This window comes from Balaenoptera borealis (genome assembly GCF_965194805.1).
Source record: "Balaenoptera borealis genome assembly, chromosome: 2".
In the NCBI taxonomy this organism is placed as follows: Eukaryota; Metazoa; Chordata; class Mammalia; order Artiodactyla; family Balaenopteridae; genus Balaenoptera; species Balaenoptera borealis.
In genome coordinates, this window is record NC_138867.1 from 60966155 (window position 1) to 60992832 (window position 26678).

The window sequence follows — 26678 nt, forward strand, 5'->3', positions numbered from 1 at the left end:
AAAAGCTGTCACTATTATTACTGACATTGTAATTGTCACTATTTCTGACATTAGCATGAGAATTATACACAAGTAAAAACAACATTAATGGTTGACTTATTCTACATCCAAACCACCAGGCACCAAGTCCCACTGATTTTTCTTAGATATGTAAAACAATGCTCAAGAAAGCCCTTCAGTGATGGCCATTACTGATAGAATGAAGATCAAGCTACTTTGCACAGCATTCAAGGTTTTCCATGAACTGCCTCTGCCTCTTTCTGGTTTTCTCCCTCATTAGACATACCCTATAGGCTAAACCCCACATGACTTACGGTTTGGCTCAAAGCCCCAAAATGTTTGCATGCTTCTTGTCATTATTCCTGTGTCTTATTCAGCTTCCTGCCTTCAGCACTCAAAAGACAGTATATAGCACATATTTGTGGTTGACCAAATCGTTCCTTACATTTGCACGGTAGAGTGCAAAGTGTTTTGAATACATTATCACACTCTTCCCCAAACAATCCTGTGATGTAGATGATTTCATATTATTTTATGGAAGAGAAAAATAGATTTAGAGACATCAAAATGTCTTGGCAAGATCAAAGGTGTTCAAGTGAGACAGCCAGAAAAACTCTGGTCTTCTGGCTTCTAAATTTCATTCCTTTCAGTTTGTTGAATGCATGGTATGCAGAAACATGGGGAGAAATACACTTAGAAGTAAGAGAAAAATCTACTGGATGTTACAAATGAAAAGTCAAAGTCACAAACCACAAAATAAGTTGTAGTTTTAAATACTCAGCAGAGTAGACCAGCTTACTAATTTGGTGCTACTGACGTGCACAGAAGTTGGTGAACTTGTTAAAACACAGCAACAATCCATTCCCTATCTACCTTTTGAGGACACAACTGAGAACCAAGAATCAAAAAGACTTTCACACACCTCAAATGTGGTTAAGTCTACCATTAATGCACTGTATTGAAATGCTCTTGATCTCAAAGTCTATTTCCTCTTAGTTTAGGTGCATTTCTAAAAAGCTTGGTTATGACAAAAACAATGAAGGCCAGATGTTCTGTTTGTTGCTGTATCCTTAATCCTGGAGCACTGCATGGCATGTAGTAGGTGCTCAACAAGTATTTCTCTGCAACTTGTTTTGGGTGCTGTAGGATTAGTGCTACATATCTATATTGCTAAAATTGCTGGATGTTGACGACATCTTGACTTAATTGCCACACAAGGATTCCCTGATGCTGGGCCCAGCTACCACTTGGGTCTCCCAATTGCAAGAAGTAGTAATAGAAAAGAATCACAGTAAACTGACTAGGGGTGGATCCAAAGCATGTTTCAGTCACTACCTCAGTGGTCATTTTGCAGCAGGCTGCCCACAAAAGTGATAGCTATGTTGAATCTCATCCTTGGGTTGAAAAATCCAAGATAAAATACCCTCCTTGGGCTTGTGGTGATGTTTCATCCTTCCAAACTGGAAGACAGGAAGGCAGTTAAGGCACCAAATGAAGGCCAGATTTAACCTTTAAGACAATATTTATAGATCTGGTGGGGTTTTATGACATGTAGGTATTGTGGTTTTGTGAAGCCAATACTGAAGTGTGTGATGTTAAGACCTCTACCCCCAAAGTTCTAGTCTTCAAGCATGTCAGCTCTTCCTATTCTGCTAAACACTATATTCTAGACATTAAATACATAAGGCACTAAAAAGTAGCAGAGTCTAACAGAGAGAAAAGACCTGAGATTCACTCAGTAGGCCTGGAATCCTGGCCCATTTCCTTACCTTTATAATACGGGTGGTACCACCAACTACTACCACCACCAACCACTGCTGCTGCCACCCAGCATGTTGTAAGGGAGGAAGTTAGATAAAACGCAGGCAAGGTATGTGGTATACGTAATGGAGACATTCTCATTTAGCACCTCAACAATCCTAAAGCCTGGGTGATGAGAAAATCCTGGTTGGGCATCTTTTAGTAACTTCAAAGATCATTAAGATTTGTTCTAGCACTAAACTCACAGAATTCTTTGCAGCAGAACAAAGAGGCCAAATAAAGTAGTTTAACTTTATGATACTTGTTTAAGGCTATTCAAAGTGTACAAAGAGGGTTCACAAAAAATTTCTTAATCAGAAGACAATGCAAATGCCAACAGTATGAGCCCTCTGGTAATCTAGTTCAAACAATGGCGAGAAATCTGGAAGACACTATAAAAACAGTTCAATTGAAAACAGCTAGTTAGAACCACACCTTTCTAATTTTGGAGATTGGTTCAAGATGGAGAAGGACGTGTGCTCACTCCCTCTTGTGAGAGCACTGGAATCACAACTAACTGCTGAACAATCATTGACAGGAAGACACTGGAACTCACCAAAAAAGATACCCCACATCCAGAGACAAAGGAGAAGCTGCAATGAGACGGTAGGAGGGGTGCAATCACGATAAAATCAAATCCCATAACTGCTGGGTGGGTGACTCACAAATGGGAGAACACTTATACCACAGAAGTCCACCCACCGAAGTGAACCTTCTGAGGCCCACGTCAGGCTTCCCAACCTGGGGGTCCGACAACGGGAGGAGGAATTCCCAGAGAATCAGACTTTGAAGGCTAGTGGGATTTGATTACAGGACTTCGACAGGACTGGGGGAAACAGAGACTCCACTCTTGGAGGGCACACACAAAGTAGTGTGCACATCGGGACCCAGGGGAAGGAGCAGTGATCCCATAGGAGACTGAACCAGACCTACCTGCTAGTCTTGCAGGGTCTCCTGCAGAGGCAGGGGGCAGCTGTGGCTCACTGCGGGGACGAGGACACTGGCAGAAGTTCTGGGAAGTACTCCTTGGCGTGAGCCCTCTCAGAATCTGTCATTAGCCCCACCAAAGAGCTCAGGTAGGCTCCAGTGTTGGGTCACCTCAGGCCAAACAACCAACAGGGAGGGAACCCAGCCCCACCCATCAGCAGACAAGCAGACTAAAGTTTTACTGAGCTCTGCCCACCAGAGCAACACCCAGCTCTACCCACCACCAGTCCCTCCCATCAGAAAGCTTATACAAGCCTCTTACATAGCCTCATCCAGCAGAGCGCAGACAGAAGAAGCAAGAAGAACTACAATCCTGCAGCCTGTGGAACGAAAACCACATTCATAGAAAGACAGACAAAATGAAAAGACAGAGGACTATGTACCAGGTGAAGGAACAAGGTAAAACCTCAGAAAAACAACTAAATGAAGTGGAGACAGGCAAACTTCAGAAAAAGAACTGAGAATAATGATAGTGAAGATGATCCAGGACCTCGGAAAAAGAATGGAGGGAAAGATTGAGAACATGCAAGAAATGTTTAACAAAGACCTAGAAGAATTAGAGAACAAACACCTAGAAGAATTAAAGAACAAACAAACAGAGATGAACAATACAATAACTGAAATGAAAAATACACTAGAAGGAATCAATAGCAGAATAACTGAGGCAGAAGAACGGATAAGTGACCTGGAAGACAGAATGGTGGAATTCACTGCTGTGGAACAGAATAAAGAAAAAAGAATAAAAGGAAATGACAGCCTAAGAGACCTCTGGGACAACATTAGATGCACCAACATTCACATTATAGGGGTCCCAGAAGGAGAAAGGAGAGAAAGAACCCAAGAAAATATTTGAAGAGATTACTGTCGACAACTTCCCTAACATGGGAAAGGAAATAGCCACCCAAGTCCAGGAAGCACAGAGAATCCCAAGGAGAAACACACTGAGACACACAGTAATGAAACTGAGAAAAATTAAAGACAAAGAAAAATTATTAAAAGCAACAAGGGAAAAACAACAAATAATATACAAGGGAACTCCCATAAGGTTAACAGCTGTTTTCTCAGCAGAAACTCTACAAGCCTGGAGGGAGTGACATGATATATTTAAAGTGATGAAAGGGAAGAACCTACAACCAAGATAACTCTACCCGGCAAGGATCTCATTCAGATTCGATGGAGAAATCAAAAGCTTTACAGACAAGCAAAAGCTAAGAGAATTCAGCACCAGCAAACCAGCTCTACAACAAATGCTAAAGGAACTTCTCTAAGTGGGAAACACAAGAGAAGAAAAGGACCCACAAAAACAAACCCAAAACAATTAAGAAAATGGTAATAGGAACATACATATCAATAATTACCTTAAACGTGAATGGATTAAATGCTCCAACCAAAAGACACAGGCTCGCTGAATGGATACAAAAACAAGATCCATATATATGCTGTCTACAAGAGACCCACTTCAGACCTAGGGACACATACAGTCTGAAAGTGAGGGGATGGAAAAAGATATTCCATGCAAATGGAAATCAAAAGAAAGCTGGAGTAGCAATACTCACATCAGATAAAATAGGCTTTAAAATAAAGAATGTTACAAGAGACAAGAAAGGACACTACATTATGATCAAGAGATCAATCCAAGAAGAAGATGTAAGAATTATAAATGTTTATGCACCCAACATAGGAGCACCTCAATACATAAGGCAAATGCTAACAGCTATTAAAGAAGAAATCGACAGTGACACAATAATAGTGGGGGATTTTAACACCTCACTTACACCGATGGACAGATCATCCAGATAGAAAATAAGGAAACACAAGCTTTAAATGACACGACAGACCAGACAGAATTGATATTTATAGGACATTCCATCCCAAAACAGCAGATCACACTTTCTTCTCAAGTGCACACAGAACATTCTCCAGGATAGATCACATCTTGGGTCACAAATCAAGCCTTGGTAAATTTTAGAAAATTGAAATCATATCAAGCATCTTTTCCAATCACAATGCTATGAGATTAGAAATCAATTACAGGGAAGAAAACGTAAAAAGCATAAACACATGGAGGCTAAACAATACGTTACTAAATAACCAAGAGATCACTGAAGAAATCAAAGAGGAAATCAAAAAATACCTAGAGACAAATGACAATGAAAACACGACGACCCAAAACCTATGGGATGCAGCAAAAGCAGTTCTAAGAGGGAAGTTTATAGCTATACAAGCCTATCTCAAGAAACAAGAAAAATCTCAAGTAAACAATCTAACCTTACACCTAAAGAAACTAGAGAAAGAAGAACAAACAAAACCCAAAGTTAGCAGAAGGAAAGAAATCATAAAGATCAGAGCAGAAATAAATGAAATAGAAACAAAGAAAACAATAACAAAGATCAATAAAACTAAAAGCTGGTTCTTTGACAAGATAAACAAAATTGATAAACCTTTAGCCAGACTCATCAAGAAAAAGAGGGAGAGGACTCAAATCAATAAAATGAGAAATGAAAGAGGAGAAGTTACAACGGACACCGCAGAAATACAAAGCATTGTAAGAGACTACTACAAGCAACTCTATGCCAATAAAGTGGACAACATGGAAGAAATGGACAAATTCTTAGAAAGGTATAACCTTCCAAGACTGAACCAGGAAGAAACAGAAAATATGAACAGACCAATCACAAGTGATGAAATTGAAACTGTGATTAAAAATCTTCCAACAAAAAAGTCCAGGACCAGATGGCTTCACAGGTGAATTCTATCAAACATAGAGAAGAGCTAACATCCATCCTTCTCAAACTCTTCCAAAAAAGTACAGAGGAACACTCCCAAACTCATTCTATGAGGCCACCATCACCCTGATACCAAAATCAGACAAAGATACTACAAAAAAGGAAAATTACAGACCAATATCACTGATGAACATAGATGCAAAAATCCTCAACAAAAAACTGGCAAACAGAATCCAACAACACATTAAAAGGATCATACACCATGATCAAGTGGGATTTATCCAGGGATGCAAGGATTCTTCAAAATATGCAAATCAATCAATGTGATATACCATATTAACAAATTGAATAAAAACCATATGATTAGCTCAATAGATGTAGGAAAAGCTTTTGACAAAATTCAACACCCATTTAGGACAAAAACTCTCCAGAAAGTGGGCACAGAGGGAACCTACCTCATCATAATAAAGGCCATATATGACAAACCAACAGCAAACATCACTCTCAATGGTGAAAAACTGAAAGCATTTCCTCTAACATCAGGAATAAGACAAGGATGTCCACTCTCGCCAGTCTTATTCAACATAGTTTTGGAAGTCCTAGCCACAGCAATCAGAGAAGAAAAAGAAATAAAAGGAATAAAAATTGGAAAAGAAGAAGTAGAACAGTCACTGTTTGCAGATGACATGATACTATACATAGATAATCCTAAAGATGCCACCAGAAAACTACTAGAGCTAATCAATGAATTTGGTAAAGTTGCAGGATACAAAATTAATGCACAGAAATCTTTTGAATTCCTATACACTAACAATGAAAGATCAGAAAGAGAAATTAAGGAAACAATCCCATTCACTATTGCAACAAAAAGAATAAAATACCTAGGAATAAACCTACCTAAGGAGGTAAAAGACCTGTACTCAGAAACCTATAAAGACACTGATGAAAGAAATCTAAGATGACACAAACAGATGGAGAGATATATACCATGTTCTTGGATTGGAAGAATCATCAATATTGTGAAAATGACTATACTACCCAAAGCAATCTACAGATTCAATGCAATCCCCATCAAATTACCAGTGGCATTTTTTACGGAACTAGAACAAAAAATCTTAAAATTTGTATGGAGACACAAAAGATCCTGAATAGCCAAAGCAATCTTGAGGGAAAAAAAACGGAGCTGGAGGAATCAGACTCCTTGACTTCAGACTATACTACAAACCTACAGTAATCAAGAAAATATGGTACTGGCACAAAAACAGAAATGTAGAGCATTGGAACAGGATAGAAAGCCCAGAGATAAACCCACACACCTATGGTCAACTAATCTATGACAAAGGAGGCAAGGATATACAATGGAGAAAAGACAGTCTCTTCAATAAGTGGTGCTGGGAAAACTGGACAGCTACATGTAAAAGGATGAAATTAGAACACTCCGTAACACCATACACAAAAATAAACTCCAAATGGATTAAAGACCTAAATGTAAGACCGGACACCATAAAACTCTTAGAGGAAAATATAGGAAGAACACTCTCTGACATAAATCGCAGCAAGATCTTTTTTGGCCCACCTCGTAGAGTAATGGAAATAAAAACAAAAATAAACAAATGGGACCTAATGAAACTTAAAAGCTTTTGCACAGCAAAGGAAACTATAAACAAGATGAAAAGACAACCCTCAGAATGGGAGAAAATATTTGCAAATGAAGCAACTGACAAAGGATTAATTTCCAAAATATACAAGCCGCTCATGTAGCTGAATATCAAAAATAGAAACAACCCAATCCAAAAATGGGCAAAAGACCTAGACATTTCTCCAAATAAGATATACAGATTTGCAACAGACATATGAAAGGATGCTCAACATCACTAATCATTAGAGATATGCAAATCAAAACTACAATGAGGCATCACCTCACACTGGTTAAAATGGGTATCATCAGAAAATCTACAAACAACACATGCTGGAGAGGGTGTGGAGAAAAGGGAACCCTCTTGCACTGTTGGTGGGAATGTAAACTGATACAGCCACTATGGAGAACGGTATGTATGTTCCTTAGAAACTAAAAATAGAATTACTATATGACCCAGCAATCCCACTACTGGGCATATACCCTGAGAAAACCAGAATTCAAAAGGACACATGCACCCCAATGTTCACTGCAGCACTATTTACGACAGCCAGGTCATGGAAGCAACCTAAATGCTCATCGAAAGATGAATGGATAAAGATGTGGTACATATATACAATGGAATATTACTCAGCCATAAAAAGGGATGAAATCGGGTCGTTTGTAGAGACGTGGATGGACCTAGAGACTGTCATGCAGAGTGAAGCCAGTGAGAAAGAGAAAAACAAATATCGTATATTAATGCATATACATGGAATCTAGAAAAATGGTACAGATGAACCGGTTTGCAAGGCAGAAATAGAGACACAGATGTAGAGAACAAACGTATGGACACTAAGGCGGAAAAGCGGGGGGGTGGGGGTGGGGGTTGGTGACGGTGGGATGACTTGGGAGATGGGGATTGACATGTATACACTAATATGTATAAAATAGATGACTAATAAGGACCTGCTGTTTAAAAAGTAAAGAAAAAAAAAAAACTACACCGTATTTACAGGTTATATTCCAAAGCCAAGCCTAAGGCAAAAGCTGCAGTAAGTTAAAATTATTCTTGAAAAACTTCTTAGAAGTGTGCCATGAGGGTGACAATACTATTTCTCTGTCAATTAACCCAACACAACAGCCAGATTTTCTCTCCAGCATCCCCTGAGATTAAGTAGTTGGCTTGTATGTGAGGTCATATTGTTTGGATGGTATTTCTCTTTGAACACCAGGAGAGAAATATGCTCAGTGCCTTTCAATATGGAGGAAACCAATGACCGAGTGAACTGCAAATCCACACTTCCCATCTCATGGTGGTTCTAGGGCATAAGTTCCCGGAGTGTAGCAAGTGGAGCTGGCCATGTTATTTAAATAAATGAGGGATGATTTTTTTATGGTTAAACGCATATAGCTAACTTTCATGTGTGTATGACTGGCTGGGTTTTAGAAACACCCAGTTGCATATGGCTTCACTCTCTAGCAACTGAAAAAAAACTTTTGGACCAGGGTCCATAGGTTAAAAAAAAAAAAAAAAAAATCATTTAAAACTGTAACCTACTACACACACACACACACACAGACACACGTCTGTGTGTGTATATACAATACATGCATATACATACATACGCATATATATGTAAAAAGGTTCACAAAATATTTACCTTTATTACATCCTATGTATTTGATCTATTCCGTTCTGTTCTACTTTGTTAAAATTTTTTTAGGTTGCAACTCAGTAGCTTTCTTGATGCCCAACCGGGTTACAACATACAGTTTGAAGAACATTGAACTGGAGTATTTCAAGCTCTTAACTACTCAGAGAATTATGTAGGGCAGTACCTGGGGGTTAAGAAAAACAATCAAGCAGCACATTTGTCCATAATATTTTAATACTTTTCCACTTTTAAATACTGGTTTTAATTTTGTGATTGTAACATGGAAGATCCAACTTTATTATTTTTTAAAAACATCACCAGGATCATAAAGCTATTTAGAATACACTCTACACACTCCCAAGGTACTTTAAAATGATTATGTTTTGAGTCTGTAGATGAACAATGACAATAATCCAAATACACTGTCTGTACAACTTGGATCAAATACTGGTGAAAGTGTTTAACTGGACAAACAACTGATAAGCTTAAAGATAATCAGCACAATTTCACAAGAGAACCAGCTCAGCCCAACTAAAATTTTCTCAATAGCAATTGACACTGATGTTGTATAGGAGTACAAATTAGTTGATGAAACTGAACAAATGGGAATCCCATTCCTCCTTTTCCTTCTTTTGTATTCCTACATCCCTCCCAGTCATCCTCTTCCTTGGTCTGGCTACCCCTGTGGCGAACCCAAATCAAGAGCTGCTATGATCACCCTCCACCTCAAAATCAGGAGCCCTGAATTCCAAGTGAAATACTGTGCTCTCTTGAACTGTACAGTGGGCACTCAGGGACAAAACCCCTCATCACCAATATTTTTCATGTTTCTATCACAGTACAAAAGAGTAACTGAGTAGAAAAGTGAGTAAAATGATAACTTTTTTTTTTTGCTTGGGGAAGAGAAGTAGGAAATAACTGTGGATGAGAAAACATCATGTATATTCAATATGTAGGAATTAGCCTTATGGAAATAATTCTAGAGGGTCTGAATGCTGTCTAAAGGTCTAGTACCTCTCCAAATTTTGATCTCTTTTAAACTCCTTTCATATTCCCCAACTCATTTCTAAATCTGGTTGGGCAGGATTAACCCTAGTGAAGTACCAGTGCAATTATCTTTTTCTTTTCTTCTTTTTTTTTAATACAAATATTTTTCCTGTAATCATTTTATTTACAGAATTGCAAAAGTATATCGTTAACATTTAGTGCAAATGCAACTAATGTAGATTTAGACACTGCTCTGTAAACTTTCCATACCTTTGTAAAATAAAGCTATCCAATTTAGTCATGATAGTACCAGAAATGGCAAACAGAGAAACATTTATAGTGGGCATATAGAATTGTTTTTGAAGATTCCCATCAGTGGCTATGGTGAATAAACCTTCCCTCCCCAACCCTCCCATACTCCCAACCCTAATCCCGCAACTGATTGTAAAATAAAATACACATTTGAGGTATAAACTTCTCTTTTTTAAACATCACAATATAAAATGTTAACTGGTGATGTAGTAAACTGATAAGATAATTTGCCTAAACTAGCATTACCACCATGTAGGCACTTTTTCCTTGTAGTCAAATTATGAATAGTATTTTTCTGTAATAAGGCATATTCCATGCACATCATTTAGAGAAAGGTAAATTAAAAAATAGAAAAGATTTATGGAGCATGAAATCTGCGTGCATGTAATGTAAGCATATGTTTTATATGTATTTTCCTCTCTGTACAGACTAATAAATACCACTTTATCTGATGCAAGTAATTCACTTCCAGGATTGTGTATATTAAGTGATCAGACTAATCCCATCATTAAATTATCACCTTGCATTTATCATTAAGACTCCATTACCATGTAGGAAATATATACAGGACATGTTCCACGTGACATGATTTTCTGCTTTACAAAATGGGTCTGGTTTCTGTGTTTCTATAGAGATGAACAAGTCAGCAAAGCATCTACAAAATGCCTCTGATTTACGTAAGCACATTTGTGTATAAACACAGTGAAGATTCTGAAGTGGGCAGTCATTTCTACTTCAATGAGTACCATTCCCTGCCTCTGCTCCATGTTTCAGGGTTTTTCAAAGGGGCCTAAAACTAAAAAAGGTATTTTACGTTTAACTTCTTACAGCAACTAAAGAAAGAATTTCAGTTTGAATCACAAGGACTTCTTTACTGCCCTGCTGAAGTTTCTGATCAAGAGGCAAACAGGAGCGGTGCCCACATTTTCTATGCATATCTTGCAACGTATCTTTTAAACTGACCCAAATTAGAAGAACAAACACGTGTTACTGAATACTAGAAATATAGAATCAAATGCCAAACTCAAATAGTGAGATTTGCTGGAACATGTAATACCGTATATCCTCTCACAAATTTCAGGAAAACATGAGCTCATTTTATTCTGACCGTTTTACCAGAAAGTAGATTATGCCTATAAGGTTGTACAGATGTTTCTGTTTGGAGGCAGGCAGAACCAATTTAGAAATTACCAAATTGTGTTTGTAACAAACTGAAAAAAATCTGTAGCACACAGTACACAACTAAAAATACAATAGAAATATAAAGATATCTGGAAAAAAAAATAAAGCTTTTCACTCTTTCTCCATCAGAACCAAAGTTCTTCATGGGAGTAAGACTATAGAAAAGGCGAAATCACAGGTTATTGACAGCCCTCAGTTATTAAGAGACACTTTACATGACAACATGAATTATTATAGAAATCAGCAGCAATGAATTCTATGATTATACAAAGCAAAAAAGTCAAAAAATTCTGGACACAGATTTGACTGTAGGCCTAAAAAAAGAACCCCATCCAGAAATTTGGTGCACAGAAAGCACATGCCCCACGTGCGTCCAACTTTTGTGCTTTTATCTTTTGTGCACAAAGCCTGGTACAACTGAGGATCTTAGGCCAAACCATAGTAAATTAAAAATTCTGAAAAAGTTTCCAAAAATTAAAGCATCGATTCCTAGTTGTGATTCAAAGTTGATTTTTTTTCTCTTCTAGGAGCAAGCAAATAAAAATATAGCCATATACATGTAATTTTACATGTATTTATAGTTATATGCTGAGCGAGGAGATCTAGCAGAAGACAGCTAGTGTTAAGATGTTCAGCTCTGCTATTGCAGTATTTCTTCACTTTTGTACACAAGGCCAAGGTGTTGGGCCATAGACAAGGCTATAGATCCTATGTTCCAGCTTAGAGCATTCAATTTTGTTTTTTAATTTTCTTCCTCCAACATGGAATGTCACACAGCCTTGCTTCAGTCGCTGCAGGGAAGAAAATGGCAGGTAAGACATTCAGCGCTGTATCACTAACAGCTGCTGCAGGACGACCAGAACAGACTCCTACCTTCTGAATTCTCATAATGCACAGAATCTTTATCGAAGCTTATATTTTAAGGATTTTTCACCTTTAAGAATATAAAATTATTCACTCTACATATTTGAAATTTATCCTCAGAAAGGAATAGAAGGTATAAGAAATGTTTCGAAAGTTAGAAAAAACTAAAAAGGGCAATGTGCTACAAGAAGCAAAGAGGGAATCAAGTAGAGGTTCTGGATCTGTATCCCATAAACTGGAATTTCCTTCTTCTTAGTGTTCAATAAAAACTATGCTATACAATATCATTTATCAGGAATTTTAAAAATCTATTTAGGCTATGGGAAAGAGGTCTGCCTTATCTTAAGAAATACTGTGTCAAATGAGTTTAAGAGTTTTGACTAAGTTTTAAATATCTTTGGGCCTCATTAACTCTTTATGGAATTTCTCTAAAGATGATACACACTATTGAAAGTTACTATTTCTCCATCACCAAAATTAAGAATGTTAGCTTTCCTAAGGTTTCAGTGCTAGGATCCACTTCATACATACATCTTCTGAAATTATTATGAAACAGTTATTACTTCAGGTAAATGAAGATTTACTTTAGGTAAATGAAAATTTGGTTCTCTGCCAGAAAGAAGCTCAATCTGGACTCAAAGGCCAGAGCTAAGTTTTGGCCAGTGAGTCTTTCCAGTTCTATCTTTACACACACACACACACACACACACACATGTCCACAAACAATGCTACCATCTCCTTCCCCTAAGATGAATTCTTTTCCAAGGATTTCGAGCCCTTCCCTCTAGGTCCACAAAAGAAGAATGTGTACACTCGTGGGCGCACACACAGTCAGTCAATAAAACAATGCCCCAAATCCAACAGTTTAGAGGCAAATGCTGTGGACATGTTAGCATGTATTTTGCAAATATTTTCAAAATTATTCTTCTCAAACATAGTTGAGAGCATGTTTTATTATATAACTGCATTCTGATTTCTTTTGCTTAATACCCAGTTATATTTTCTACCCTTCTCTGCAAGGCTGAAGGTAGAGGTGAAGAGGGAAAACAGATACAGCTGCAAGCTTGGTCTTGGTTTGAGCAAACAGCAACTCTAGAAATCTTAAGGCTGTGGGGAGAGACACCCAGCTAAGTAAGGTGACAAGCCTGCTGCCATCATGTGGCATCAGGTTTATTTGATAAATACAATGCAGTGACAGAATCAATAAGAAGTTATGTGTCCAGATCGAGCCATAACAATTCTAAAGTACAAGATATCCTAAAAATAGTGCATTTTGGCAGTGCATTTATGCTTTAAGAGAATCCCTCAAAGGTCAGGCTTTGTCCCAAACACTAACCATTCAGAGAAGTAAGACTAGAACCTATTTAACATTTTCATGTAACCTGTTTTCCTGGGAAAAGCTACATATCTGGGACATCAATGCACTAACCCTTGTGTTACTGTTTGAAAATAAATTTAGGCTTTGAGGTCTTTTTTTTAAGAAATAGCACACTATAAACATTATCAGAAACCAGACTTAATTAAAAGTATAGTCACTACAGTTGACCCTTGAACAACATGGCTTTGAACTGCGCACATCCAACTTATATGCAAATTCTTTTCAGTACTACACGATCTGGGGTTGGTTGAGTCCTCGATGCAGAGGCACCTAGGACATGGAGGGCGGACTGTAAGTCATACTCAATTTTCATCTGTGCAGAGGGCCAGCGCCCCTAACCCTCACGACGCTCATGGGTCAACTGTATATGGTTATTAACTATATTATTTTTATCTAAAGAAATTGACTCAAGAATATAAACTTCTCAGCCAATGATTTAACAGTCAATGTAGGTGAGCATGAGAGGATGGTCATAAATACTTACTGCTTGTGAATTATACTTTGGTAATATCTATTACAAATTTAAATGTTAACACTCAGAGTTTCACAGAAATTGAATTATACAAATGGTTCTCAAATGGATGAAAAGATGCTCAAATTCATTTGTAACAAGAGAACTACTACAGTTTTGTTTTCTGGCCACACCACGTGGCTTGTGGAATCCCAGTTCCCCGACCAGGGATTCTGGAATCCTAACCACTAGGCCACCAGGGAACTCCCAAGAGGACTACAATTTAAACTACACTGGGAGAGTATTTTTCACCTATCAAGTTGGAAAAAAATCAGAAAGTTTTATTTCATACATTGTGTGAGAGGGTCAGAGAAACAGGCACTCCAACATGTTATTGCTAGTGAGATGGTAAATTAATACCAACTCTACAGAGGCCAATATCTAAATTACAAATGCACAAGCCCCCCAGAAGTGCCAGCAGTGTCACATCTAGTAATCTACCCACATACAAAATGACACATGGATATGACTGCAGTACTGTGTGCTCTAGCAAAAATTAAAATCAACTTTAACATCTACAAATGGAGAATTGGTTAGATAAATTGTGTACATCCATACAAATGGGATTCTACATAGCCATAAACAAAGAATAAAGCAGCTCTGCACCAATACGGAAAGACCTTCAAGATAAAGCATATGCAGAAGCAAGATGCAGAACCCTGTGTAGAGTATGCAATTTTTTTCAATAACTGTAAGTGTATGTGTGGGAGGAATACACTTGTATTTGCTTATTCAGGTGAAAATGAAACATCTCTGGAAAGACACAAGAACCTACTCACAGCGGCTATACACTTGTGTGCGTGTGTGTGGGGGGCGAGTGTGGTGGTGCAGAACTGGGTGAGCAGGGGACGGGGGATGAATTTTACTGCGTATCTTTTCATACTTTTGACTTCTGAACCATGTTAACATGTCACTTATTTAAGAAAAATTAAAGAGTTCAGCTCCTTGTACAAAAATAGTCAGTGCAGCATTATTTGACAGTAAAAATATGGAACCAACCAGACATTAACATGGGACAGTGGTTAATAAATTCTGCAACATTTATACAACAGATGTTAAAAGAATGAGATGGTTTTGTACGTCTCATATCTTTATATGGACTAATAGTCAAGATATATTAAGTAGAAAAAGAAAGCTGCAAGATAATGCTTTGAAAAAAAAATTACTAGATATATGTCAATTCATATGTACAAGTCTGGAAGAATATACGACAAACCTAACACTAATTTCTGGGAAGGGAGAAACATAGGGGATTTGTACTTCTGAAATTTTATAGTTCTATAATATTAAAATTTCCTTCAATTAAGCAATCATTATCTAACATAATCAGAAAAAATAATGAAAAATTAAGTTTTAAAGGGTATAAAAACTACAACTCTTCACATCTGGAAACATCATGTAAAAGAAACTACTTTCAAAAATTAACTAACTTGTAATGTCTGCAGAGCCATGTTAGTCTATAAAGCTTAAAAAAAGGAATAACATATATTTTCCAGTACCTGTTAATACTAGAACAAAATAGGTTTTCCTGCAGTTTTTTCTTGTACGTAAGAAGTAAAACGTTTTAGAAACTTTGGATACTCTCGCTTTGCCACTGCCCTTAACACTGAGGCTGGTGCCCATCCTCCAGGGTTTACTGTGAGACAAAGGAAAATGAAAACTGTTAAGATAATTCTCCAAATACGCATAACGCACTCATTTTGTTCCTTTGTTTTTTAAAAATTCCTCACATTGAAAAAGCATCTCTTAAAAGTCTTGACCACTCAGTCCTTAGTACTGTACTAACCACCAGATGAGAACAGATAACAAATAAGAAAGCATTTATTACTGTTCTAAAATGTTCTTAAATTATAAGCAAATATTAGTATAACAACACTTTAGGTTACTTAAGGCAGATTGATTCAATGAACTCTACTATAATCAAATAGTAACTTGCTCAGGCATAGTTGTCTCTTTAAACATACTAGCAGTGATGGCCCTGTATAAAGAAGGGTTGAAAGTTTGATTAGAGGGACTCCAGTAACTACTGCAGGTAGGAAACAGGTGTAGCAAGGAACCATAACAAGTGATAAACAGGGCTGTCCAGCAGTAGGCCAATGTGAAATAAGTAAGTCACTAGCAACTAAGAAAGAAGCAGGGAGCAAAGATTCAGAAAACTAAAAAGCCTGACAACAAGAAAAAGAACTGTTCACCTGAAACTAACATAATATTTTATATCAACTATTATTTCAATTAAAAACAAAAAAAGACACAAAAAACCCAAAATTATAAAGTAAAAAAGAAGAAGAAAACTATTTCCAGTAATCCAACAACCAAGCAACAATTCAATATTAACACTTTGTTGTATTTCTTTCCAACTTTTCATATATATATTCTTTTCTTCTTTTAAAAATTATTGAAATGGTATTTTATATGCTTTTTCTCACCCCACTTAACATTATGTTGTAAACATTTTTCTAAATCACTAAATGGTCTTTGAAAATTTGGGGGAAAAAAAGAAGTGTTAATTTTCTTTCTCACTGTTGCTTATTTTCCTAATTACACATATTCTATTAGGCAAATATCTAATAAAACGGTTCTTAAAACCAATAATATGTAACAGTGATCTAAAGATGAAGTTTAAAAATTTACCTATCCAGCCCCAGCTTCAGAATTCCTGATACAGCAGTTATTCAGACATGTATATTCTGAAAGATTCCCGATAATTTTGATATACATCTCTCCAAATTAAAAATTACTAAATTTAAAGGATAAAAACTAAAAAGACATTTGTAAATGGTACTTATCCAAACTGTCAGTTATCATGTAGATCACAATAAAAACATCCATATTACCAAAAGTAGCAAAAACAAAACCAAAATACATACCATTAGCTACATATGTAATCTTGCATAGAATGTTGTCCCTGCTAATCTCCTGGTTTCCCTCTGGCGGGCTTACCAAGGTTTGACAAATCATAGCAATATTTATTTTGGCACGCACACATCGATTGTTTAGCTGCCAAAACAAAAAATAAAAACAAAACACCAGTGTAGAAGATACCCAGTATTCTGTAACCTCTTCTGGTCTAATTCTACATTAGATTAACCAAAACCATAACTCATCTACATCTCCAACAAAATCTCATAAGCACTAATAAAGAATACATGCCAAGTTGATATGACACCAGGAATGGTTTTCCCCCCTCTTAAGTAGTAAAAGGAGCTAAATCGAGGTAGAAACCACAGAGGTTTTGCCAGTAGTTGATCATGGCTTGAGAGACAACTGTGAGAAGTAGCCTACCTATACTACCCATTCAGCTGTCTCATCTAACCTCAGGAGGAAAGGAAAACAACCCTGCTGGGATGCTCATGGCCATGACTGTTGCCCTCAGATAACACAGTGGCTATACTCTTCCAAGAAGCCAACTTTAATAAACAAAAATTTAAGAAGCATTTTCAAGTCAATTATCTCTGTATGTGTGGTATGCGTTTATCACTTTTGCCCTGTGTTGTATATTTAGCTTTGTATCGTACAATTATACACATTTATACAATGTACTTACAGGAGCACTGTTGTGATCCACAGAAAAATTACAAACTATCCAAGTTTCCGGGTCATTTTCAGTCAAGGCTGGTATCTTTCGAATGGCAGAAAGATATAATACGTCCCGCTGAGAAGCAGGCCACACTCTCTGTGGAAGAAGTACAAATCTTTTGAAAATTTGAACTTTTTTTTGGCTGCGCCACATGGCATGCGGGATCTTAGTTCCCTGACCAGGAATTGAACCCTCACCCCCTGCAGTAGAAGCTCGGAGTCTTAAACCACTGGACCGCCAGGGAAGTCCCCAAAATTTGAACTACTTTTTATTCATATATAATATGGAACTAACAAAGAAACAGGTGTAAAACTAATAAATGCCTTTGTTTAAGGTAACATCTGTCAAATTTTAAATGGAAAGCACCCACCAAAGGATTGATTATGAACACTGAGTTAAAGGCTTTGAAGAACATACTAAAGGAATAATGTTCTGCTATTTCTTTTTTTTTTCTTTTTTAAATGTTTACTTATTTATTTGGCTGCTCCGGGTCTTAGCTGTGGCATGCAGGCATGTGGGATCTAGTTCCCCAACCAGGGATCCAACCCTGGCCTCCCTGCATTGGGAGTGAGGAGTCTTAACAACTGGAACACCAGGGAAGACCCTATTTTTCCTTCTTTGTAAATTTGGTAATATATACATAACATAAAATGCCATAAATAATTTTTAAGTATACAATTCAGTGGCCTTAACTATATTCACAATGTTATGTAAATACCACCACTATCTAGTTCTAAATGTGTCATCACTCCCAACAGAAACTCTGTATCCATTAAGCAATCACTCCGCATTAGCCCCTCCCACAGCCATTAGTCCACTTTTTTTTTTATAGTTTTTATTTTTGGCTGTGTTGGGTCTTCGTTGCTGTGCGTGGGCTTTCTCTAGTTGCGGCGAGCGGGGGCTACTCTTTGTTGCAGTGAGCAGGCTTCTCATTGTTGTGGCTTCTCCTGTTGCAGAGCACAGGCTCTAGGCACACAGGCTTCAGTAGTTGTGGCACGCAGGCTCTAGAGCACAGGCTCAGTAGTTGTGGTGCATGGGCTAAGCTGCTCCGCAGCATGTGGGATCTTCCTGGACCAGGGCTCGAACCCGTGCCCCCTGCATTGGCAGGCGGATTCTTAACCATTGTGCCACCAGGGAAGCCCCATTAATCCAATTTTAAGTATAGTATTAAACCTCTGTTTCAACTGTTCAGAGCAAAGATTTTAAAAGCAAATATATTAGGGAAAGAGGATGCTCCTTGATATCATAATCATATTTAAAGAATTCCAAACCAGTAATTTAATCTTCCAACTTCATGGTATGCATTCCAACATACTGTTGGAATGACATGGAACCTAGGTCTCTGAAAACTGGGACTATGTACTTTTTAAAAAATTATTTATTTATTTATTTATTTATTTTTGGCTGTGTTGGGTCTTTGTTTCTGTGCGAGGGCTTTCTCTAGTTGTGGCAAGCGGGGGCCACTCTTCATCGCGGTGCGCGGGCCTCTCACTATCGCGGCCTCTCTTGTTGCGGAGCACAGGCTCCAGACGCGCAGGCTCAATAATCGTGGCTCACGGGCCCAGTTGCTCCACGGCATGTGGGATCTTCCCAGACCAGGGCTCGAACCCGTGTCCCCTGCATTGGCAGGCAGATTCTCAACCACTGCGCCACCAGGGAAGCCCCAGGACTATACACTTCTAAATGAGAGAAAATACGTACAGGGTCTTTCCCGATTGCTGAATTTAATAAATCGCCAACAATTCAGTGTCAATACAACACAAAACATTTGCAAAGTGAAATGGTTCATCTTTTAAAGATACAAAATTTCATTAAGTTGATGAAAGTAGTACTGGGCAAATGTATGTGAAGACAGTAATAAATCAAAATGTGGCCATATTAGAACTAATGGATGCAAATCCACAAGGATGATGGTAAGACAGAAATTTAAAGAGTGAGAATGACAAACATCAAGAGATGAGTAGCCCTTTTTAAGACCATATTATAAAAGAAGCCAAATTTAAAGAGAAAGATGTTGTATAGTTATTGGATTTTGTTGAAAAAATTATGCCAGGACAATTCATTTATTCAAACAATTACAACTGTAACTTAAATTTTGTTACATATAAAGTACATTATTTTAATAATTTTTAGTTTTATTTTTCCAGAAATAATCCTAATATAACCTATATATTCCTCCCCTCCATCTACTATTTACCAAGTGAAGTACTTTCAGCAGACCATTTTCCAGGATCAATTATCTTCACAGAATAAGAGTCTTCTGATTCTAAATGACTGGTCATTTATTTTCATTGCAAGTTACAGGACAACTAATATTTTAAAGTCTACTAAATTTTAGACTTCGCTTTAGACCCCCCCTAAATCAGTAGGTTGAAACAGAATCTTCATTGTTATATATTTCTTGAGTAGCTGTCATGTAAAAGGAAGCCTAGGTCATAGTCATTAAATATAAGATGCCTCAGATGACAAGACTGAGCTCAAGTATACACAGCAAACCTAAAATATTTTCAAATATTCAGCTCAGTTAAAAATTATTTTAAAAAAGAAAAATGAAGTACTTACTGAATTATCATGTTTCTTATATAACATACAATATTGTTTTTGGTGGATCTCTACAAATTTTTAATTTATTTTATTATTGTTTATTCAATATAATATTTGGCAATTTTCAGAAAGGAAACAGAGCAGAAGAAGATAAGAGAAATATTCTATAATTTAAATATCTATATTAACAGAGGAAGAAATGAAGTGAAAGGCAACCAATTTAAATGACAATGTTTCTTTGTGCTCTGGTGTATGACCATCCTCTCAATAGCTGATGCTCAGCAATTTTCCCTTGATGTCAGATAATCCACTTAGATCACGTTTACTTCTGAGTCTTAACATAGACTAATAACATACTTCGCATTTCTCTATTATTCTCACAGGAAACTGATTCACTTTCATATTTGGTAATTCATCTATCTCCTCTAGAGACTAGATGCTAGAAAAACATTTAAGTGGATTTTCATACTTTCTTTTCTAGACTTAAAGTTTGCATAACTAACTGTATATCTTTGTCAAACACACTGTTTCTGAATATTTCTCAGGTTCTTATTTTCACCCATTTCTGCTTTAAATGAACTGAAATTACCTTTCAAATACATGAAATTCATGAATTATTAATAAAGTCTTTAAATCTTTTGTGGCACTTAATTTCCTCACAAATTTTACTTTAGAGAATTTATACATCTCTGTTTGAACTATGCTGGAATCCTTTTGGGATGAAAAGATATTTACCTTGTGCGTTTGATAAATGATGATTGCATTATCAGCTAATGTTTCCACCACATGAAAGTTTTCTATAGTTGCTGCAATGAAGAAAAAAATGTTAGTAGTCAAAAAAGATATATTACCTTTTCCCAGAATGTGATTACTGAGAAAGTCAATTACAAATGGACACTATACCAAAATGAACAGGATCCTGCCCTACATAGGCTAAGTCCAAATGGAAAGCGGTTTAGTACTAGGGCTATAGATGGTGGCTGTGAGACCTAATCACCAGGAAATCTCATTAGCTTCCACTGCAAGAAACCAATTCTAATCACCATTTCATTACTAGGGCACAAATTATTCCCTAACACTATGACCCCTCCCCTCCCTATAATCCTTCATTTATTGAAGCTGAATAAGCTGTTCTACTTAGGTTTAGGTGACTATGTTTGTGAGAGTGTCAAACTGCCATTGATAAACATGTTGTTCAGAAGTACCCATATTTATGAAATTCGATGCCTGAGGGGATCAAATAACTCTAAACAAACCACAGCAGGATTCATCTACAATTTATCATGGAAACAAAAGAGTCTAGGAAAAGACAAGATGATAAAACAGAAATCTTTTATTTTAGTCCTGGCTTTTCCACTAATTAGTTCTGTGCTCTATGACAAGTCACTTGAGCTATCTGAATTTTACTTTATTACCTACCTATCACACAGGATTATTGAGGTAGCAGATCAAATGCTATAACTTACTGAGAAGCATTTTGTACAGTGAAAAGCTCTATTTAAATGTAAGGTATTATCAGTTCCCTACACGATTCTCCAGATATTTTCTATATTGACTTTGTAAACCATAGATCAGATGTAGAAAACCAGGTTAGATTTGGTATTAAATTCAAACTAATAATTTTATCAAAATATGTTAATAATGGCAGCTTACTTTCCCAATCATTGCGAACATCAACATTCCAGAAGTAATTGCAGACCTCATGTCCTGTAACACCTTTAACTGCGTGGGTAGCTTTCAAAGGATCCAGAACAATCCCGTTTTCTTCTACTTCCCTTCTGTATACCTAGAGGATATATTTTAAAACATGTTAATACATATTGATAATTACCTTAAATATAAATGGATTAAATGCCCCAACCAAAAGACACAGACTGGCTGAATGGATGCAAAAAACAAGACCTGTATATATGCTGTCTACAAGCGACCCACTTCAGACCTAGGGACACATACAGACTGAAAGTGAGGGGATGGGAAAAGTTATTCCAAGTAAATGGAAATCAAAAGAAAGCTGGAGTAGCAATTCTCTTATCAGACAAAATAGACTTTAAAATAAAGACTATTACAAGAGACAAAGAAGGACACTACATAATGGTCAAGGGATCAATCCAAGAAGAAGATACAACAACTGTAAATATTTATGTACCCAACACAGGAGCACCTCAATACATAAGGCAAATGCTAACAGCCATAAAAGGGGAAATCGACAGTAACACAATCATAGTAGGGGACTTTAACACCCCACTTTCACCAACGGACAGATCATCCAAAATGAAAATAAATAAGGACACACAAGCTTTAAATGATACATTAAACAAGATGGACTTAATTGATATTTATAGGACATTCCATCCAAAAACAACAGAATACACTTTCTTCTCAAGTGCTCATGGAACATTCTCTAGGATAGATCATATCTTGGGTCACAAATCAAGCCCTGGTAAATTTAAGAAAACTGAAATCGTATCAAGTATCTTTTCCGACCACAACGCTATGAGACTAGATATCAATTAAAGGAAAAAATCTGTAAAAAATACAAACACACGGAGGCTAAACAATACACTACTTAATAACCAAGAGATCACTGAAGAAATCAAAGAGGAAATCAAAAAATACCTAGAAACAAATGACAATGAAAACACAACGACCCAAAACCTATGGGATGCAGCAAAAGCAGTTCTAAGAGGGAAGTTTATAGCAATACAATCCTACCTCAAGAAACAAGAAAAATCTCAAATAAACAACATAACCTTACACCTAAAGCAATTAGAGAAAGAAGAACAAAAAAACCCCAAAGTTAGCAGAAGGAAAGAAATCATAAAGATCAGCTTAGAAATAAATAAAAAAGAAATGAAGGAAACAATAGCAAAGATCAATAAAACTAAAAGCTGGCTCTTTGAGAAGATAAACAAAATTGATAAACAAAATTGACAATCCATTAGCCAGACTCATCAAGAAAAAAAGGGAGAAGACTCAAATCAATAGAATTAGAAATGAAAAAGAAGTAACAACTGACACTGCAGAAATACAAAGGATCGTGAGAGATTACTACAAGCAACTATATGCCAATAAAATGGACAATCTGGAAGAAACGGACAAATTCTTTGAAAAGTACAACCTTCTGAGACTGAACCAGGAAGAAATAGAAAATATAAACAGACCAATCACAAGCACTGAAATTGAGACTGTGATTAAAAATCTTCCAACAAACAAAAGTCCAGGACCAGAAGGCTCACAGGCAAATTCTATCAAACATTTGGAGGAGAGCTAACACCTATCCTTCTCAAACTCTTCCAAAATATAGCAGAGGGAGGGACACTCCCAAACTCATTCGACGAGGCCACCATCACCCTGATACCAAAACCAGACAAGGATGTCACAAAGAAAGAAAACTACAGGCCAATAGGACTGATGAATATAGATGCAAAAATCCTCAACAAAATACATGCAAACAGAATCCAACAGCACATTAAAAGGATCATACACCATGATGATCAAGTGGGGTTTATCCCAGGAATGCAAGGATTCTGCAATAAACACAAATCAATCAATGTGATACACCATATTAACAAACTGAAGGAGAAAAACCATATGATCATCTCAATAGATGCAGAAAAGGCTTTCGACAAAATTCAACACCCATTTATGATAAAAACCCTCCACAAAGTAGGCATAGAGGGAACTTACCTCAACATAATAAAGGCCAGATATGACAAACACACAGCCAACATCGTTCTCAATGGTGAAAAACCAAAACCATTTCCACTAAGATCAGGAACAAGACAAGGTTGCCCACTCTCACCACTATTATTCAACATAGTTTTGGAAGTTTTAGCCACAGCAATCAGAGAAGAAAAAGAAATAAAAGGAATCCAAATTGGAAAAGAAGAAGTAAAGCTGTCACTGTTTGCAGATGACATGATACTATACATAGAGAATCCTGAAGATGCTACCAGAAAACTACTAGAGCTAATCAATGAATTTGGTAGAGTAGCAGGATACAAAATTAATGCACAGAAATCTCTTGCATTCCTATACACTAATGATGAAAAAACTGAAAGAGAAATTAAGGAAACACTCCCGTTTACCACTGCAACAAAAAGAATAAAATACCTAGGAATAAACCTACTGAAGGAGAAAAAAGACCTGTATGCAGAAAACTATATGACACTGATAGGAGAAATTAAAGATGATACAAACAGATGGAGAGATATACCACGTTCTTGGATTTGAAGAATCAACATTGTGAAAAATGACTATACTACCCAAAGCAATCTACAGATTCAATGCAATCCCTATCAGACTACCACTGGCATTTTCACAGAACTAGAACAAAAAATTTCACAGTTTGTATGGAAACACAAAAGACCCCAAATAGCCAAAGCAATCTTGAGAAAGGAAAACGGAGCTGTTGGAATCAGGCTCCTGGACTTCAGACTATACTACAAAGCTACGGTAATCAAGACAGTATGGTACTGGCACAAAAACAGAAATATAGATCAATGGAACAGGATAGAAAGCCCAGAGATAAACCCATGCACATATGGTCACCTTATTTTTGATAAAGGAGGCAAGAATATAAAATGGAGAAAAGACAGCCTCTTCAATTAGTGGTGCTGGGAAAACTGGACAGCTACATGTAAAAGAATGAAATTAGAACACTCCCTAACACCATACACAAAAATAAACTCAAAAAGGATTAAAGACCTAAATGTAAGGCCAGACACTATAAAACTCTTAGAGGAAAACATAGGCAGAACACTCTATGACATAAATCACAGCAAGATCCTTTTTGACCCACCTCCTAGAGACATGGAAATAAAAACAAAAATAAACAAATAGGACCTTATGAAACTTAAAAGCTTTTGCACAGCAAAGGAACCATAAAGAAGACGAAAAGACAACCCTCAGAATGGGAGAAAATATTTGCAAATGAAGCAACTGACAAAGGATTAACCTCCAAAATTTACAAGCAGCTCATCCAACTCAATATCAAAAAACCAAACAACACAATCCATAAATGGGCAGAAGAACTAAATAGACATTTCTCCAAAGAAGATACACAGATTGCCAACAAACACATGAAAGAATGCTCAACATCACTAATCATTAGAGAAATGCAAATCAAAACCACAATGAGGTATCACCTCACACCAGTCAGAATGGCCATCATGAAAAAATCTACAAACAATAAATGCTGGAGAGGGTGTGGAGAGAAGGGAACCCACTTACACTGTTGGTGGGAATGTGAATTGATACAGCCACTATGGAGAACAGTTTGGAGGCTCCTTAAAAAACTAAAAATAGAACTACCATATGACCCAGCAATCCCACTACTGGGCATATACCCCGAGAAAACCATAATTCAAAAAGAGTCATGTACCACAATGTTCATTGCAGCTCTATTTACAATAGCCAGGACATGGAAGCAACCTAAGTGTCCATCGACAGATGAATGGATAAATAAGATGTGGCACATATATATAATGGAATGTTACTCAGTCATAAAAAGAAATGAAATTGAGTTATTTGTAGTGAGGTGGATGGACCTAGAGTCTGTCATACAGAGTGAAGTAAGTCAGAAAGAGAAAAACAAATAGCATATGCTAACACATATATATGGAATCTAAAAAAAAAAAAAAAGGTTCTGAAGAACCTAGGGGCAGGACAGGAATAAAGATGCAGACATAGAGATGGACTTGAGGACACGGGGAGGGGGAAGGGTAAGCTGCGACGAAGTGAGAGAGTGTCATCGACTTATAAATGCTACCAAATGTAAAATAGATAGCTAGTGGGAAGCATCCACATAGCACAGGGAGATCAGCTCGGTGCTTTGTGACCGCCTAGAGGGGTGGGATAGGGAGGGTGGGAGGGAGACACAAGAGGGAGGAGATATGGGGATATATGTATATGTATAGCTGATTCACTTTGTTATAAAGCAGAAACTAACACACCATTGTAAAGCAATTATACTTCAATAAAGATGTTAAAAAAAAAAAAAAATCAAAAGAACCCAAACAGAGTCTAATGCCTCCTCGCTTAACTAAACAGAAAGCAGGCTTTGGGGCCGAAGACGGTGCTCCAGGAAAGCAGAAACCGGCTTTGGTGGCCTTTGGACTCAGACTGGAATTTAAAAAAAAAAAAAAAAAAAAAAAGGAACCAAAACATGTTAAAAAAAAAAAAATCCAACCCCAAAACTACAAACTTGAAATCATGTTTTCCAATTAGGTGCTTTTTAGAATTTTATGTATGAAAATATACTTATGAAAAAAAAAAAAGAAAATATACTTATGGAACATAAATATTCTGCCAAAAAGTTTAAAATTTCAAATTATTACCACATAAAAATATTTAAAACTAGAAATCCAAGGTAAACACCAACTATGAAACATATGCATATATGATGAATGACTAAATTACTGTGAGTTGTTGAAAGAGTAAATATATCAATTTAAATTAGGCATTATTTACTGAACATTCTCAAAGACCATTTAACTTGGCTAAGAAGGCCAAATAAAGCTAGTTGGAACATAATCT

The 26678-nt window shown here is 36.8% G+C and overlaps 1 protein-coding gene across 3 annotated transcripts in view; it reads right to left on the reverse strand.

Moving 5' to 3' along the window:
• Window positions 1-9002: 9002 nt before the first annotated feature.
• Window positions 9003-26678, reverse strand: part of CERT1 (ceramide transporter 1) — a gene marked incomplete at its 5' end in the record, with an annotated part of 133222 nt that continues 115546 nt past the window's right edge. For all 3 annotated transcript variants that reach the window (XM_082377324.1, XM_082377323.1, XM_082377322.1), the window contains 6 exons: window positions 9003-12058; window positions 15520-15656; window positions 16888-17017; window positions 17565-17693; window positions 20877-20947; window positions 21795-21927. In XM_082377324.1, coding sequence (XP_082233450.1) covers window positions 15529-15656; window positions 16888-17017; window positions 17565-17693; window positions 20877-20947; window positions 21795-21927 — 591 coding nt within the window. In that variant the 3' untranslated portion in view covers window positions 9003-12058; window positions 15520-15528. The remainder of the gene's footprint in view (window positions 12059-15519; window positions 15657-16887; window positions 17018-17564; window positions 17694-20876; window positions 20948-21794; window positions 21928-26678) is intronic.